This window comes from Vipera ursinii (assembly GCF_947247035.1).
Source record: "Vipera ursinii genome assembly, chromosome: 5".
In the NCBI taxonomy this organism is placed as follows: domain Eukaryota; kingdom Metazoa; phylum Chordata; class Lepidosauria; order Squamata; family Viperidae; genus Vipera; species Vipera ursinii.
The window spans coordinates 29,358,415-29,376,663 of NC_139518.1; the positions used below are offsets into that span (position 1 = coordinate 29,358,415).

The 18,249-nt window shown below is 36.3% G+C and overlaps 1 protein-coding gene across 6 annotated transcripts in view; it reads right to left on the reverse strand.

Moving 5' to 3' along the window:
* Positions 1-3,729: 3,729 nt before the first annotated feature.
* The window catches only part of U2SURP (U2 snRNP associated SURP domain containing), a 52,679-nt gene continuing 38,159 nt past the window's right edge, over positions 3,730-18,249 (reverse strand). For all 6 annotated transcript variants that reach the window (XM_083364695.1, XM_083364692.1, XM_083364693.1 and 3 more), the window contains 5 exons: positions 17,779-17,941; positions 16,483-16,593; positions 7,241-7,359; positions 6,436-6,612; positions 3,730-5,450 (listed from right to left, as the gene is read on the reverse strand). In XM_083364695.1, the coding sequence (XP_083220821.1) occupies positions 5,312-5,450; positions 6,436-6,612; positions 7,241-7,359; positions 16,483-16,593; positions 17,779-17,941 (709 nt within the window). In that variant the 3' untranslated portion in view covers positions 3,730-5,311. The remainder of the gene's footprint in view (positions 5,451-6,435; positions 6,613-7,240; positions 7,360-16,482; positions 16,594-17,778; positions 17,942-18,249) is intronic.

The following is an 18,249-nucleotide window of genomic DNA, read 5'->3' on the forward strand; positions in this document are numbered from 1 at the left end:
TATATTTTGGCAGTCAGAGGCAATACCATGTTATCAGCAGCAATCAAGGACATTCTAATCAACACAGGGGGAAAAAGCTAACAGAATTTAGCTGCCAATTTTAGATGATAGATAGATAGATAGATAGATAGATAGATAGATAGATAGATAGATAGATAGATAGATAGATAGATAGATAGTTTATGGTCATGATATAATGTAAATTAAACCACAATGTCCTATTACCTACAACAGAAAATTTTTAAGCTATATATTTCTTTAGCCTACTGAAATCAATGAGAAAAACCCAGAATTTTCCAGGGAAATGAATGTGATTTGAAATGAAAACACTTGATTGAACTGTGATCCTTGTTCTTTTAGAAGCTACAGCCTTTCACAGCTTTTCATACATGGATGGCTGCTGGACACATTTGGAGAAAGTCACAAATAATTGCCATGGAACATAGTAAATCATAAAATATTCAAGATCAGAAATCTCATCCTGATTGATCTTGACTTCTGATGATTTCACGGATATACCCATGTAGTTTTCTTTGCAGCAGAACAAAAGTCTTTTGCTGTTTTAGGATCTTTTTCAAGGCAGTAAAGAGCTACTATATTATTTTATTAGTAGTGTGATTTGATTGTATTAGTAATAAAATAATACAATAAAGCCAATTGGCAGCTATTACTTCACAATCAATTCCCCAAGCTTTTCCAGAAAAGCCAATTTTTACCAATTTCTGGAAAGCCATGAGAATGGGGACATATTCACTTCAGGGGAAAGCTGTTTCATAAAAGGGCAACCATTACAAACAATAAATGGCAGCTAGATGGAAAATGACAACCTTCTATCTCCTTAGTGGCAGAGGGAAGATGGTCCTCCATGGCTGCCAGATGACATTGAGACTATTACGAGACAATTGTGAGACAGTTAACTGGGAAAAGAGATGACTGAGTTGTTTGTGCTCTCTAAATAGAATATTGTTTAGGTTGGTGAATGTTTGTATTCCCAAGTTCCAGTTCTGATAAATCTGCCCTAGTCTTCATCAGCCTAAATGAGTGGGTGCTATGAGTAACAGATGGATAATAATGTAACATTTCCTTCAATTTTACCACCTTCAAAGGTCTTCTTCAAAACCTATTCTGACATTTTCATTCTGTATTTTCAAGTTGGCCAGGTTGGTGGGAGGATCCTGAGATTTGATACCCTTTTTACAATAAAATCTCCCTGGGGAAGCTTATGTGACACCAATCTAAGACATATTGTGGAGTTGTGAACAGAATTCTGATGCTTTACATAACTGATCTTAATCTATTGGGAATATGCTATAAATCAGCACAGCTGCCTACATTTTAAATTATCTTGATACCACCAATATTGGTAATGTGAAAAATTGTGCCTCAAATCACTTAAGAGCATTTTTTATTCTTTAATATAAATTTGCCATTATGAGTGCAATGACATGACACTATGATGTGTGTGACTACGATGACATCTTGAGGCAATTTTAAAAATTAAGTTTATAATGAATTCAAAAAAGGTATTGACCAAAATAATCTCATCAAAAATAGCAAATAAATTTTTAACCTGGTAAAAATCAAATATTTCCAACAAAAGTTTTATTTGATAGGGTGTGATTCTTAGAAATGTATTCTAAGAATTGGCTGAACCAGGAATTAATGTTCAAAGATATTTTAAACTAATAATTTAAGGAGAAAGATGTGAAGCTCATTCAATTGAGTTTGCCTCAGATTCTTAAACATGTAACATAAATCATGTTTCAATAAATTTCAGTCTAGTTCTTTTATTTCTAAAGGCTGTAGTAGTGAAATTGTTCGAAGGATGAATCTTAACTGGAATAGCCTTTTCAAAATGTTATTTTCAAATAACTGAATATTACCATACCAATGTTTCAAAAACAAATGTGTAAGATAAAAACAATGGTTATTAATTTTTAAAGGCAAAAGTTGGGACAATATCCGTTTAACCCTATGGAGGTTTTTTGTTGTTTTAAATTAGATCACCATAAAATAGTCTGGAAGTCAATAAAAAACAGGATTATTTTCAATTTAGTGCTAGAGGGGAAAAACTCTCAAAAATGTGTGCATCTTTATGGAAGCCTCTGTGGCCTAGCAAGTTTTTTTTAATTAGAAGCAAATAAAGTAGAAATGATGTATTTAACTAATTGTAGCGATAGCTGTAATTTATGGTATCAGTAATTCACTTGCACCCCCAAAGTGTGTAGCAGGCAATCAAATATCACTGACCTTTACATCTATTCCAGATTTCAAGTTTCTTCATGCCTTGCTTCAAGAATAAAGTGTCCATCCTCCAACAACCTAGAAGTATGCATAACCAATGTGCTGTTGTATGGAATTTCCTGAATATTTAAAGACATACATTCAATCTTCACATTTATTATATCAAAAAGTGGATTTGCCACTTCCATGGTCCCCCACCTATTCAACAGCCATCAGTTTTTAAGCCTGTTCTTGATCTTTGATGTTTCACTGACATATTGCCTACGTTAATAAATGAAGAGAATTTGAAAGTAGCTAAATAAGACGTTAGCTTTAAAACGCAGAGCTGCCAGATTGATATGGAAGATCAGGATTCTGGTTTAAAAGCACAATATGGTGTGGAGAAATAGATTGCATTTAACCCAGTCTCCTACTGCTTGAATGGAAAATTTGTTATGTACTATTTTAACCACATGATGGAAGGCAAGCAAGGTATCAATGAGACAGAAAAAAATATCATGCAACCATTTGCTACTACTGAAATCTCAGGCACAGTGGTCCCTTCTTCCTGACCTTTAATTTGTGGCAAGCCATCAACATGCACTAATTAGGACCTAAACAACAATCACATTTTCAGAAGACAACTCACAGGTCACTGTTTTGGTCACTAAGCCAGGAACAAATTAAGCAAGAAATGTAATAGGCCTCTGGGGATCTTATGGTTTGCATGCTTCATGAGAACAAACTCTACAGCCATCTTACTTGGAACACTTTCCCTACTTTATGTTCCCCTCCTCCAAAGGCTTTCTTTAAACATGCCACTTTTCAGTAGGAATCTTTTCTCTTTGTAACTTTTTCTTCGGTTATCCCCACCACTACCACCCATTGCACTCCAGAAATAATTATCTTTTCTTTGCATATAGACTATTTTAAAAAAAACTTATTATAAGCTGCCAAGAGCCAGTGTAAAAAAAATCAAATTCATTTGGGCTTACAATGCCTTACATTTGTAGCTTGCAATGAGTAATTTTTATTGACCTTTGAAGTTCAGATTATGTATTTTGAGATTTTCCAGCATCCTAAATAACAGGCAGTACAGTACTAAAGCTGTAGAAATTACAGTTAAAGAAAAACAGCCATCTTGTCTTCATTTTTTTAGCCTTGATTAGTGTCTTGAATATTCCCCTAGAAATTCAGCGGAAATTATCTCTCCCGTATTTCACAGAGGACATCAATCTAACGTAACATGAGAAAAGGCAGAATAAAAGTCCAGGCCAAGCATGACATATCATTCAACTCCTGAAAAAAGTAATTTCACTATTTCCAGGCTTTAAAGTTGTATATTATTTTGAATTTCTTGAATAAAGCATGTACTGTGTACTGATATATAATTTTTAATTGATTTGCTTGAATTGACTAGATTAATTAACTATTCTGATAGGTAGATACTTTTATATAAATGGATACATTAACATAATTATAAAATAATGCTTCACTGGACTCCAGTTCCCTTTAAACTCTGCATGTTTATTACAAGTGTCCTTTCCTTTAGTAAATAAACAGTGAACCTTTGTAGTTTTTATTTATGGAAAAAAATTAAGTGACTTAGAGGATATGCTATGCCAAAAATGTAAAACAGATTAAAACAAGAGAACATCCAAAATTAAAGGACCACAATAGGGGAAGTAGTACAATTATATTAGAAAAAGACACAAGTTAAAAAATCTGAATTCTGCTACTCTTTCAACAATCTGCATGGCCAAAGAATGAATTCAGTACAAAAATGCATTTACAAGGTCATCCTCCAAAATAAAACTGATTTTATAAAGACAATTCATTATGTGTTTCTCTTATGTTGATTTTGAGATATTGGTTGGGATAGGAAATATATTGTTTTCTTTTCATAGCTTTCATGAAAAGAAATTCATACACTTAATACTGAGGTCTTATAACACTATTTCATCTAGGTGTCAACAGAGCTCTTCGTGTACTAAGAACAACAATATATTCAGCAATATTCCTATGAAAAAAGACAACTGTTCAAATAAGAACTTCTTTGCATCTTTGATGCAGGGAGAAATGCATGCACAAAGAGTTTGTACAACAGAAAAATCAGAAGGGTTTATTAAAATTTCCCCAATTTAAAATTTGAGATTTAAAATCTATTATAATCATGGGTATGATGTGATAAATGGCTCCACAATTTAAAGAATCAATGAAACAGAAGAAAGCTTGGAAATAGATCTTCAGAGGCTACAACCTATTTTCCCTTTTTACTGTGTTTCATTGCTAAAACATCTATAGCACCACAGAAATAGGAAGGAGTTGCAACAGTGATAATCCTTCTTCTCCAAACAATCATCATTTGGTTTTGGAAGGATGGATGGAGCAAAAGCCAACCCTCACTGTAGTTACCAAAAATCTAAGTTTAGAGAGCAAACTCTGATTTCAAATTCAAGGTACAGCCCAGAATAAGCATTTCATCAGATAATCTGTACTGAAATGTTATACACTCTTCATCTCTTCAGATTCATTGCTGCGCAACAATGTGTCTATGGCAGATCCAAAGATAATTGAAGAGCAATTTAACTTGACAAACAGATGGGAAAAGTCTGTTTTAAGAGGTTTGCATTGGTAGCCCTGCGTGTTAGGAAGTTAAAAGGAAGGGGAATCAATGGAGTGGGACAAGGAAACACATTTTTTTTACATTTCCTTTTCAGATTTTATTTCAAATCTAATTCAAAATGTCAAAGCTACAAAAAAAAAGGACGAGGGAAACAATTATGGGGGTTTCTCCTAACTCACAATATTCTAAAACAAGGTATCACTACTGCCAGCAGATCCGTTACACACATTTTAGATGAAGTTTCTAAACACAAAATCTCATTCTGGGAAGTAGCCACAATGAAGGTTTTGTACAATATAAAACATTGACAGGTCTACCAATGCAGTTACTCATGAATATACACGTGCATTCACCAAAAAAAAAAGGAATGCTTTTTTCATTTGTTTGTTTAACAGACTGTTCAGGCACAAAAACAAAACTGCATTTCCAGTAAGTGACAACATCATAAAAATTAACAGTTTGTCAGTGTTTACTCTTCTTTGACTTCTTGTGAGATCTGTGTGGAGAACGAGATTGAGATCTGGATTTTTTCCCTGACTTTTTAGGTGATCTGGATCGTGATCTTCTTGATCTTTTTGGTGTCCTTGAACCAGATGGTGACCTAAAAATAAACTGCCGATGTTAGTAATTTTCTCATTCAATTTCTATCTATGCTTTTAATGCTTTATAGAATGAGACAATTGATAATGCTGCACTAAATTGGGTTTCAAGCTCTGGTCTTCCAAAACTCACAAATAAATGAAACTAGAATTTAAAAATAACATGTATATATTACATGTATTTTTATACAACAAAAAATTCATTTAGGTTGCAATCCTATCAGAAGTATCTACTGATAAAAGTTATCACTAAACTGAGCAGTGCTGAAGTAGTTAAGATACACGCAATCACACCAGATGGATAAAATTCATCATTCTGGGATTACAAATCATGTACCAGGAATACTTTCATCAGTAAATTACTAGCAAGGTTTCATGTCATCTCTAGCCCCTTCCAGGCAGGAATACTATAAAAACAGATGGGCAATAAAGGAATCTGAGTTTTTCAAACACTCTTGTTTTCTTGCTACTTTTCCTAGCACAAAAATATCCAAAATGCATTTCATTATTCCCTTGGATAGACTAAATTTAGCCCTGGCAAAATTGGGTCAGTTTTAAATTACATTTAACATTCAGATGCTGGTTGTCTGGGTTAATTAACTGTTTTAGGATCCCAATAACAAGCACACACATAAAATAGGTTGAAATAAACCTTCCAAGGGGAAGTTAAATTATGCTGCCTCTATACTTCTGCCATCATAAATAAAAACAAGACTCAGGCCAGCATAAATTACATATTGTTTAATTGGGCCTTTTTACTTTTTCCATCTTCTAACCTTCCAATTAGTTCCCAGATCTTCATATCTTTAATTCCTTTATAATTTATCCCAATATTTCTTTAAATCTTCTCTCCTGAATCATAATATGCTGGTTCTTCTGCCTCTTATTACATTATATAATCTTACCATTAAATAAAAATTAAAATGATTATAAATGGCACTAACAAAATAAATGACAATGTAAACTGTAAAACAAGCTAGGGTTTACCTCTTGGGTTTTTTACTGGCATCTCTGGGAGAATCTTTATGGGAAGATCTAGAACGTGAGCTTTCTTTATGAGATCTTTCAGATCTTTCAGATCGTTCAGATTTTGGCGATGGGGATTTTGCTCGCCTGCTTCCACTGCTGCGCGATGGACTTGGTGACGTGCTATGTCGTCTTTTCCTTTTGAAAAAACAGTGCAAATTATCACATCTGAAGCATGGTCAATGAAAAAATGTATTTTAAAAGTTTGGGACTTAATTTAGTTGTCAATTAAAATATCCAAAAAAAAAAGTCTTGCAGGTCTGGAAAAACACTGTAGCATAAAAGATTTTGAGTGGCCCAAATAGTTTTTTACCAAGCTGGAATCATCCACATAAACTACAATGGGGTTAACAGGTATATCTGGGCTTTTCTAGCCATGCAACAAAGCAAAGCACAAACAAAAATAACATTTCTGTGTATATTGCAAATAGTGAATTTCTGTTCTTGGGAAAGTCAAACTGTTCTTTGCAAAAAAAGGTAAAATCTTAATAATGCTAAATACTTTCACACCTCTATTTGTAAACATTAATTATAATGGGCTAGGATTCTGGAACTAAAAAATCTAAATTAATGGAGTAAGAAAAATAACATCTTTCATAATGCACATATTTTTGTAAAACATAAAAGAAAGATTACTGTCTAAAGTTTGAAACATAGGAAGAGAGAAATAGAGACAGCAATTTAAAAAAGTGTATATTATGAAATGCTTAGGCCCAGTTCTACATGTAACTGCAATAAGGCATATTAATTTGTTTAAACATTATACCTTTCTTTCCTTGTTGGTGTACATTCTTCCTTTTCCTTCTTCTCTTTGGATCTTGAATCAGATTTCTCTTTATCTTTCTTATCTCTTTCTCTTTCCCTTTCCAGTTCCTTTTCTTTTTCCTACATATAAAATATAACAGAATCATGGAAGTAACCTTAGAGATCATTGACTCCCAGCCCTCCTAAGTACAGAATTTGTTGGAACATTTCTGATGGATTAGCGAGACTTTCTGTTCAAAGACTTCCTCTGAAGAATTCACTATTTTAATTTTAGCTAAGTTAGTTTTCCAAATGGAAACTGATGTAAAAAAACCAATGGTGTGAAACAGGGACACAGAACCAAGTCACTAATTCAATTTTATTTTCCCATTTCTTCCACAAACAAGTCAACAAATATATCGCCATACATAAATACATACACGTAAGTTTGGGTGCTGCTCGTCCATTTCCCCTTTCATTGTATCCACCCTCCTTCTCTCTCTTCCCTCTTCTCTACTTTCTTTCTCCCTTTCTCCTTTCTTTCCTACTTCCCTCTTCTTCCTCTCCTCTTTCCCTCACCACTCCCCTCCCGTTTCTCCCCACTTCTCCTCCTCTTTCCCTCCAACCTTCCTACTTCCTTCCCCCTCCTCTACTCTCTTCCCTCTTCCCTCTCCTTTCTTCCCTCCCATTCCTCTTCCGATACAATTCAGAGATGTCTGAGCAGCTCCTCTCCTTGGATTTCCAATGTCTATATTAGGTATGATAGTATCCTTATCTCCTCATTTTTCTTCCATCTAAATTAGTGTTAGCTGTCTTTTAAGCATATTCTCTTTTTCAACCATTCATAAAATTTTCCCCAAATTTCATAATACTCTGACTCTGTCTTATCTTTAATTATCATTGTTAATCTATTCATTTCCGCACATTCCATTATTTTCCTGATCACCTCTTCTTCTGGAGGAGCTTTCAGTGCCTTCCAGTTTTGTGCAAACACAATCCTAGCTGCAGTGGTTATATGAATAATCAAATATGTGTTCTCTTTGCTATATTTCTCTGGTAAAATACCCAACAGGAATATTTCTGGTCTTAATTCTATATGTTGTTGTATCATCTATTCTATCCATGATTTGATTATATTCCAATAGGTTTTAGCTTCTGCACACGTCCACCATATATGATAGAAAGAGCCTGGTATTTGATGGCATTTCCAACATTTCATAGATCTGTCCTTAAACATTTTAGCTAGTCTTTCTGGAGACATATGCCATCTGTAGAACATCTTGTACATATTTTCTTTATACGCTGTCGCCATTGTCAGTTTATAGTTTCTTTCCCGTAATTGCTGCCATCTATCTAATTCAATCGTATATCCAAAATTTCTTGACCATTTTATCATTGACTCCTTAACTTGCTCCTCCTCTAATTCCCTATATAATAAGTAGCTATACATTTTTAATCCATTTTTCTTCACTTCCTGTAAGTACTTCATCTAACTGTTCTCCCCAAATTAAAACCATCTATTTTAGCATTTTTCATATCTAGATTGTATTTGCGTTCTCATGTACCAATCCATCTTTATTCCTTGTTCCTCTAATTGTTGTTTGGTTTTCAGCTTCCCCGTATCTGTTAGTTGGTCTTTATATCTTATAATGTTTCCCATGTTAAACATATTGGGGTGTATTAACGCTTCCATCGTTGAGAGCCAATCTGGAATCCTCAAGTAATGCTTCCTCTTTATTTTCTCCCAAACCATCAGTAAAGAATTCCTGATATGATGTCTCTGGAAATAGCTGTGTATTCTATTTTTCCCATATCATATGTACGCAAGCCATCCCAACTGTAAATCATGTCCCTCTAATGTCAATAATCTAGTATTCCTCAGTAAAATCCATTCTCTCATCCATGAAATTACTGCAGCCTGGTAATATAATTCCCAATTAGGTAAGCTGAGTCTTGCATCCTGTAACATTTTTTAATTAATCCTTGCCTTTTTCCCCTGCCAATTATATTTCAAAATTATTTTATTTAGCCCCTCAAAATATTTCTTTTCCAATCATTGGTATTGCTGAAAACAAAAACAATCGTGATAATATATTCATTTTTATTATTGCAATCCTGCCCATTAATGATAGTTGTACCTTTTTCCATTTATCCAAATGTACTTCGATTTGTCTTTTCAATTTGTAATAGTTATCTTCTTTAATTGTTGTACATCTTGCTGTCAGGTGAATCCCCAGACATTTTACCTTCTTTACAATCTGTATCTCTAACTTTCCCATCAATTCTTTTTTTTCAGTAATATTTTTCACTAACATTTTTGTTTTATCTTTATTAATCTTCAAACCTGCTACCTCACCATATTTTTTTATTTGTTCTATTAATACAGGTCCTGTCTCTAGTGGCTCCTCCAAGATAAATACTAAATCATCTGCGAAAGCTTGTAGCTTATATTCTTCTCTCTTAACTTTCATACCCTTTATATCCTTATTGTATCTTATAGTTCTATTTAGTATGTCTACTGTCAATACAAACAATAATGGGGATAAAGGGCATCCCTGCCTTGTTCCCTTCATAATGTTAATCTTTTCAGTCATATCTCCATTAATCATTATTTGGCTATTTGCTTATTGTAAATTGCTTTAATTACATTTATAAATTTCTCCCCAAAATCCATAATCTGTAGTTGTCTTATCATGAATTGCCAATTCACATTGTCAAATGCTTTCTGCACATCCAAAAACATCAATGCCATCTGTTTTTCGGGATGTGTTTCATAATATTTAATGTGTTTAATATAATTCGCATATTGTCTCTAATCTGTCTTTTGGGCAGGATCCCATTTTGATCCATATGTATAAATTCATTTAGGAACTTTTTAAGCCTTTCAGCCATGATTGATGCGAATATTTTATAGTCCACATTCAGCAAGGAAATCGGTCTGTAGTTCTTTATTTTCTGTATATCCGTTTCTTCCTTTGGTATCAGGGTAATAAGTGCTTCCAACCACGAATCTGGTATCTTAGCTTCAGAGAGGAGTTCATTATAGAGTTCCAGCATTACACTGCCTAACAGTTCCTGCAATGTTATATATAGTTCCACTGGTAGCCCATCTGGTCCTGGTGTTTTGCCATTCTTTTGTTTTTTAATTGCTTCTGTTAATTCCATCATTGTTATTTTCTCTTCTAGTAGCTTTTTAAATTTCTCTGGTACCTTAGGTATCTCTGTTTTTTCCAAGAATTGTTTTATCCTATCATCTGAAACTACTTGTTGCTTGTATAAATTCTCATAATATTCCCAAGCTATTTTTTTCTTTTCTTCATTCCGGTGTTGTAAAGTCCCCTCGGCATCTTCCAGTTGTTTAATCCATCTCTTCTTTTTCTCCTTTTTAATTTTATATGTCAACCATTTCCCTAGTTTGTTTACATGTTCAAAAAAGGTTTGTTTAGCTGCCTTTATTTTCCTTGCCACCTCTTCATTTTCTATTACCGTATATACTTGAGTATAAGCCGACTCGAATATAAGCCGAGACCCCTAATTTTACCCCCCAAAAATGGGGAAAAGTTAGTGACTCGAGTATAAGCCGAGGCTGGGAAATGCAGCAGCTCACCTTATGCTCCTCTCCAGAGATCTTCCCTCAGCAGCGGCCGGCAAAGTAGCTTGCACGCGAAACAAGCCCGGCAGAGGAGCCAGAGCGGCGAGCAGAGGCGCCCGGCCCAGATCCTGCAAGGCCCGGCCGAGACACGCCCCCAGCAGCGGAGCTGCTCCGGCTCCTCTGCCGGGCTTGTTTTGCATGTGAGCTACTTTGCCTGACGCTGAGAAGACCCGCTTGGGCACTCGGGTTGGTGTCAGTCTCCGCAGGCCCTTCTCGTTTCCAGGAATGTCAAGCGCGCTTGGCTCCCCACCCCCACGGCAGGGCAGGGCAGGGCAGAGACTTGCTCGCCCTTCTGACGGCCCTGAAGAGAAACGAAGGGCTTGCAAACTCCCCGCGAGAAGCTGGGCGAAGCGCGCGGCTGGGCGAGTGTGTGCCTGCGCGCGTATTTACGAAAGAAACGCTCCGAGAGTTCTTCTTTCTCCGCCCCCTTGGGGGGAACTCTAGCGACTGCTGTAGCCGCGCTTCTCTTCTCGGCTCCGAAAATAGGGATTTCTACTCTCTCTCTCTCTCTCTCCCCTCCCCACCCCGCATTCTCCTGTCTCTTCGATTGCGACAATAAAAGGGCGAAGGGTGCGCTGGTTTCTTCCTCCCCCCCCTCCCCTCCCCGATTGTCAGGTGAGGCAGCTGGAGGTCTGGCCGGGAGATTGTAGCCGTTTTGAAACGCCGCGTCTTGAAACGCCCGATCAGCTGATTTTCGGGTGGAAGAGCCGCGGCTTGAATCTGTTTGCATCTGCCTGAATTAGACCGAAATGGCCTGAATTTGACCAGAGTTGCTTTGTAATGGCTGGAGGAACTGCAGAGGAGGTCTTGCTGGGAGCTTGTGGCCGTTTTGAAACGCCGCGGCTTGAAACGCCCGATCAGCTGATTTTCAGGGCGGAAAGAGCCACGGCTTGAATCTGCTTGTATTTGTTTGAACTTAACCAGAAACGGCTCGTAATGGCTGGAGGAACTGCGGAGGGAGTGAATGCTCCAGCCTGGAATATTTGGAAAGGCTGGGGGAACCGGATGAACTGCAGCTTAAGCGACTGTTGCCGGAGGAGCCATGGCTTGAAACGCCCCAGTTTTGGGGCGTTTGCTTGTTCCGGGTAGAAAAAACGCTGTCGACCCGGCATCTTTTGCGGGGAGGGGTGAGGTGGGGTGGGGTGGGGTGGAGGAAGCAGTTTGCGAAGCAGCCGAAATGGGGGTGTCAAGCCCTACGGGGACCAGGGGAGCACTTCCAACAATGCCCGCGCAGCACCGAAGGCCCATTGGCGCCCACACCCCCCAACTGTTCGGCGGGCGAACGCCAGACCCGCTGCCGCACTTACAGCTGATCGGCGGCCGGAGGAGATTGCGAGCGGCTGCGGAGGTTCCGCGCCGGCACAAACAGCTAATCGGCGGCTGAAGGAGACTGCGAGCGGCTGCAGAGGTTCTTCTGTTTTGTTTTCCTTAAAGAAGAAAGTCATTTCTTTTTCCATATATTGCTGGAAGTCTTTTTCATTCAATACAGTTTGATTTAATGTCCATCTTGTTCTTTTTTTTTGTCCTTTCCATGTAATTGTGACTGGGTTGTGGTCCACCCACGTGCTTGTTGCTATGTTTATATTTTGTGTACTTGTAAATAAGTCTATTGATGTCCATATCATATCTATTCTCGACCAGGACAGATGTCTGTTAGAATAGAATGTATATTGCTTCTTTTCTGGATATTTTTTCTCTCCAAACATCTAGTATATTTAATTCATCCACCATATTATGAAAAGATTTTGAAAGTGTTCTCCTTAGGGTCTTTTTTTTTTGTCGTATTATAATCCAGCCTGGCCTTTACAATAGTATTGAAATCTCCAATCATACATATGCTTTCAAATTCCAATTCTATTATTTTCTGATGTAATTTTGAATAGAAATTTTCTTGGTTTTCATTTGGGGCGTAAATCACTACCAATAAAGTTTTTTTACAATTTATAATTACTTCCACCATTAAAATTCGCCCTTCTTCATCTGAATATAACAATGTAGTTTGTATTGCTTTTTGAATATATAATACACCTCTTTTACTCTGATCTGCAAGTGAGGTATATAATTCTCCCAATTTTGGATATTCTAGTAGATTTTTATGTTGTTTCTTAATATGAATTTCTTGTAAACAAATTATATCCATTTTTAATTTCCCCAATTTATTTAGTGTTCTTTTTCTTTTTATAGCCGAATTCATTATCAAAATTGCTTTTATTTCTTCTTTCATGATTATTTATTTGAAGTTTTAGTTGCTCTCGTTATTCTCAACTCTCTTTGTTCTTTTGCCTCTTTTGCTCTTGTCCCTTCTCTCAACACCCTTTCGTCCTGTTCTATGCTATACTTACTGCGTTGCTTCTCTTGTCTCGTCTCCTTGCTGTCTGATTACTCTTTCCCCTCTCAGCCTTTCTTCTTGCTGCCCAAAGTATTGATCATAGAAAAGTTCTGCTATCTCTATTGTGTCCAGTCTATGTCTCTGTTTTTGCCAATTTATCATTACTCCTTCTGGTATTAACCATCTAAAATTTATCCCTTTTTAATTAAGCATTTTGTCAGAAATTGATACTCCTTTCTCAGGTCTCTCACTCTTCTTGGGATCTGTTTTAACATCACTATCTCTCTTCCTTTATATTTTATTTTAACATTTCTCATCTTCTGTAGTATATCTACCCTTAATGCTTTTTTAGTAAATATTATATGAACCTCTCTGGGGAGAGTATTTCTCGTTGCATATCTAGTGTATATTCTAAATATCTCATCTATATCATTAATTATCTTTTCCTTGCTTTCCTCCAATGCTTCTGCTAATATTCCCGCCATTACATCTGCTAGGTTCTCTCCATTTTCTTCAACATTTTGGAATCTTAAATAATAATCAGCTCTATCCATCTCTAAAGCAATGATCATTTTCTCCTGGTTCCTGTCTGTTAATGTAAGTCGATTATCAATCTCCTCTAGTCTCTTATCTGTTAATTCAATTCTTTCTTCCGCTTGTTGCAATCTTTGTTCATTTTTCTCCATCAGTTCTTTGACCTCTTTTAGGTCCTCTTCTAGTTTGCCAATCCCTTCTTTGAAGTCTTTGTGTAGAGCCAGTATCATATTCTTCAATTCCATGTTGGATCTATCTTGCTGCGTTGTGTTTTCCAGTGATTTCTGTGCCACCGGACTCTGTGATATTAGGGCAGCAGTTGCTGGGTGTGTTGTGGTCTTCTTCATTTTCTCCGGTAGTTTGTAATCCAAATGTCGATGGGGTATTATAATCCAAATGTACTCAAAAAAAAAAAGAGTACAAAAAATTTCAGCGACAAGTAAGGGTGAGTAAAAAGGGAAAAGGAAAGAAAAAGAGAAGGAAAAAGCCAAATATCCTTATATCTTTAAAAAAAAGAAATTAATCCATACAGGTTACGCTCTTTGTTCGTTTCAGTCTCTGTGCCTTAGTCCAAAAGAAAAAAAATCAAAGTAAAAAACAATCCACCATTCCGCAAACTAAAAAAAAAGCAACTCTGTAAACTTCTTATCAGTCAGTCCAGCAGCTGTCATTCAAGGTAACTTACTCTCCTTTTTTTTCTTAAGCTTCAAGGGTATTCTCAGCCGAGATACTTGATTCATTACCTTCTTTTGCCTTCCATTGTTATCCGCCACTGCAGTTCCAGGAGAGGAGCAGTTTAAAAATCTGCTCCCCTCCCCCACTTCTCCACGGCTTCAAATTCTTCTTATTCCCCCCTCCAACAGTTTCCAGCATTTAAGGATTCTCATCTTCTCAACCAGGCAATCCTCCAAAACTTACTTTCAAGATCTCCCAAGTGACCGCCCTGGCTTGTGACGGCTCGCAATGGCCGTCTGACAGCTGCTGGTCCAGGAAGCTTCCGTCAGCTCTCCAGCAGGTTGCGATCTCTCCTGTGGTGCCAAAACTGTGCCTCCCTTCTTCACCGTCCCTACAGGACAGCTCTCATCTGTCTGAAACTCAGACAGAACCCCCAAACAGCTGAAAAGCGACAATCCTTCGGGAGCTTCCAAAGGATGTTGTCCCGCCACGGCGCTGGCCCCGCCCCCTCTGCCTATGATGTTCTATCTCCAGTGTTTTCAGTACATGTTGCCTGACTGAATAGAGAATTATTTGCCCAACACTAGCTGTTTCTGTGTATGATTTATTAGTATAAATGGTTTATAAATTATAAATAATTTATTAAAATTAAGTAAAACAATCATGTTTTCAAACATCTTTAACGCACCGGTACAAAACTGTCAATTTATGTGCTAGGAGAGACTGAGCTAAGTATCTTTACATGAGCCCAATTACATATTAGTAAAGAAATTTAGTAAAAGTATTATGTGGAAATAAATCTTTATCTGAATTCACATTGTTTATTAACTGCAAACAAGAGTCTTTATGCCAGGGGTGTCAAACTGCCGGCCCGCGGGCTGGACACATCACCAGGGAACCATGCCCACCCCATTGCCGGCAACGGGGAAAAAGCTCCGATACATCACGCAACATCACATGACATCGTGAGTTTGACATGTCTGCTTTATGCCATACTCTAAATTAACATAAACATAGCTCAGTACGAAAGACAGCTTTAAGCATACATCACAGGACACAGCTTTGCACATAGAAGAAGATATATTGATATACAACTGTTTAAAGATTCAGTATGTCTTCACAGGAAGATGTAACTTTCTGAAATCCTAAACAGCTATTACAAAATCTGTGTACAACATTAAGCTGTATTGACCTATGATCTGAGAGGAGTATTACTGAAGTGCATTGACCTACAGACGGTCATTATATGAAACAGAGTTTTTTCTGTAACCATGTATCAATGAAAAAAAAGCATAACTATAGATTTTGACTCTTATTCTGGCATGGTTGCAAGGAAACCATAAGATATTTCATACTGTTTAGTGCACAGGTCTGCAACCCACGGCTCCGGAGCCGCAGGCGGCTCTTTCAGCCGTCTCCTGCGGCTCCCAGTCCTCTGCCATGTGCAGTCCAAAACAAAACAAAAAAGTGGGACTAAAAAAGTTCAACCAATCAATTCAAATATGCAGGGTAGGTGCATATCTCACCTTGGCTCCACTCTTCAGTCAAACCCTGTTCTGCGCATGCGCGCATGTACGCGCATGTGAACACATTTTTTGCGGCTCCCAGTTTTTTCTTTTGTGAGGGAACTGGTTCCGAGTGGCTCTTTCACTGTTTCAGGTTGCTGACTCCTGGTTTAGTGGAACATTTATTTGTTTGTTAAATTTGTTTGCCACTCATCTCACCATCAGGTGATTCTTGGGGGCCTTAGAATGTTATTCCATCCCATTCATTTGATCTATAGTTTCTTCAAATAAGTAATAAAAAATGTATGCTGTGCCATTTTTTTAGTATAACTACTACAAATTGGACATACGCTATATGTCAAGCAACCAAAGTTCCTTACTTTGCATTTTGGTGTCCTTTTCTGAAGTCAGAGTGGGGAGTGCAGAAGAAACTATTCACTTGAGTTCATTACTCATACAAGCCACAATATATCATAACTAAAAGGTAGTGGTGGCAGAATTATTATTAAAATACTTTATCCAAGCCACTGAAAACTAATGTAAAATTCTAAATTGTAAACACTACTTACCCTCTGGAGCAATTTGTCCCGGTAGTGTTCAACTTGTTCCTGAAGACTCTGGCCTTGCTTCTTCGGTCTTTTTCCAGATTCCAATTCATCTTGAAACTTCATTACTTTCAACTGAGACCAAATTTTTAAAAAAAAACACAAAAGAAAAAACATTTATCTGCAAGTTTGTAAAAGGCAGAAAAGCAAAATACTGTTTTAATTTAGTTTTAACTGTGACATAGATGGCTGAAACATCTTCTAAGCAACTCTGCAATTACAAATACCCATAACAAGATTCAAGTTTTGAACAATCCTGGTAAATCTATGGATTTAACTCTAAAACTATGTAAAAGAGTATTACTTTGTTACATTACAGACTTTCTTTCTTTCTTTTTCCTTCTTCCATCATTATGAGATCAGAAGCTCATTTATCTAAACTCAACATAATTTAGAATAACACCTAATTAGAGACAAAAATGAAACAAGCCAACTTCATGTATTTTGAAGTTACCCTGCTTCAGTAACTACAGTTTGGAGACCAGGTACAACATTGAACTGTATATCAGTGTTCTTCAATGTACTTCTTTGCTCCCCCTGGGTTCATATCAGATAAGGAGAACAATGTACACCACCTAAGACTCATTTATATAAAGTTAGGATTAGAATTATACCTAAATATATCTACAGTGTTTTAAAGAGAAGAAAATAATCATTTATAACCACCCAATTCTCAACTAGTTTTGGATGCACTTTTAAAAGTTTGATAAAGACCCATAACAATATAAGGGTCAAAATTATATTATACACTACACAATAGAATTATACTATTCAATGGGTATTTTTACTTAGAAAGGATATTTAAGTATATATTTGAAAGGAATATTAAAAATAATCTGAGAAGGTACTTTAATTAACCTATAATACTTTAGTGATTATGATTAAAGCATTTCTTTATTCAATTATTTTCCCTATTTGCTATCAAAGTCCCTTCAGATTTGGGTGGGTGCACATGGAGATTAAAACTTTTAAATATTAACTCCATAAAATATATTGAACATGTTTTAGCTTTAAGGGGATAATATCCAAATAAGTGAATAATATCTATTGGGTCTTTTAAAGTTTAATTATAAAAGTTTTCAAAAATTTTAAATGTACGTATCTATAAATGAGCTTTCTAGGACTAAAGACTTAAAATCGACTGTTAGAAAGAGAGGAAGCTGGTACTATTTTCATTGTTAAACCATTTTGCTGCTCACTTGATTTTATTTACCACTATTTACATAAATTATGTTTGTATCACTGTTTTGACAAACATACCTCTATCTCTCTGAGTTTGGCACGCTTTTCTTCACTCATTTCTGAGAATTTGCTTGATGACTTTGAATCAGGTATTTCTTCTCTAATCGGATTGGAATAAAGGTGGTGCTCCTCAGATTTAGAACTTTGAGTATCCTCCTCATCTTCACTTTCTTCTTCTTGGCTTAAAATAACAGAAATAACACAATGATTCTCTTAATTTAAGTACAATAGAAAGAATTATAAATTATAACAGGCAGCACTTCCCAAGAAAGTATTTATCATAAAATAAGAGCACATTGATGGGACTCATTATACAATCTATATGCAATTTTAAAAACTAAAAAAATATAGTTAAGAGGAAGGAAAGGGCAAGGAAAACAATGTATTTTTATGTTTCTTCTTCATACCTAAAGACAACATATAAGGTAAAGCTTATTAGATATAAAATCTGTTAAGACTGTAAGTCCAAACATTTTAAATGCAATACAA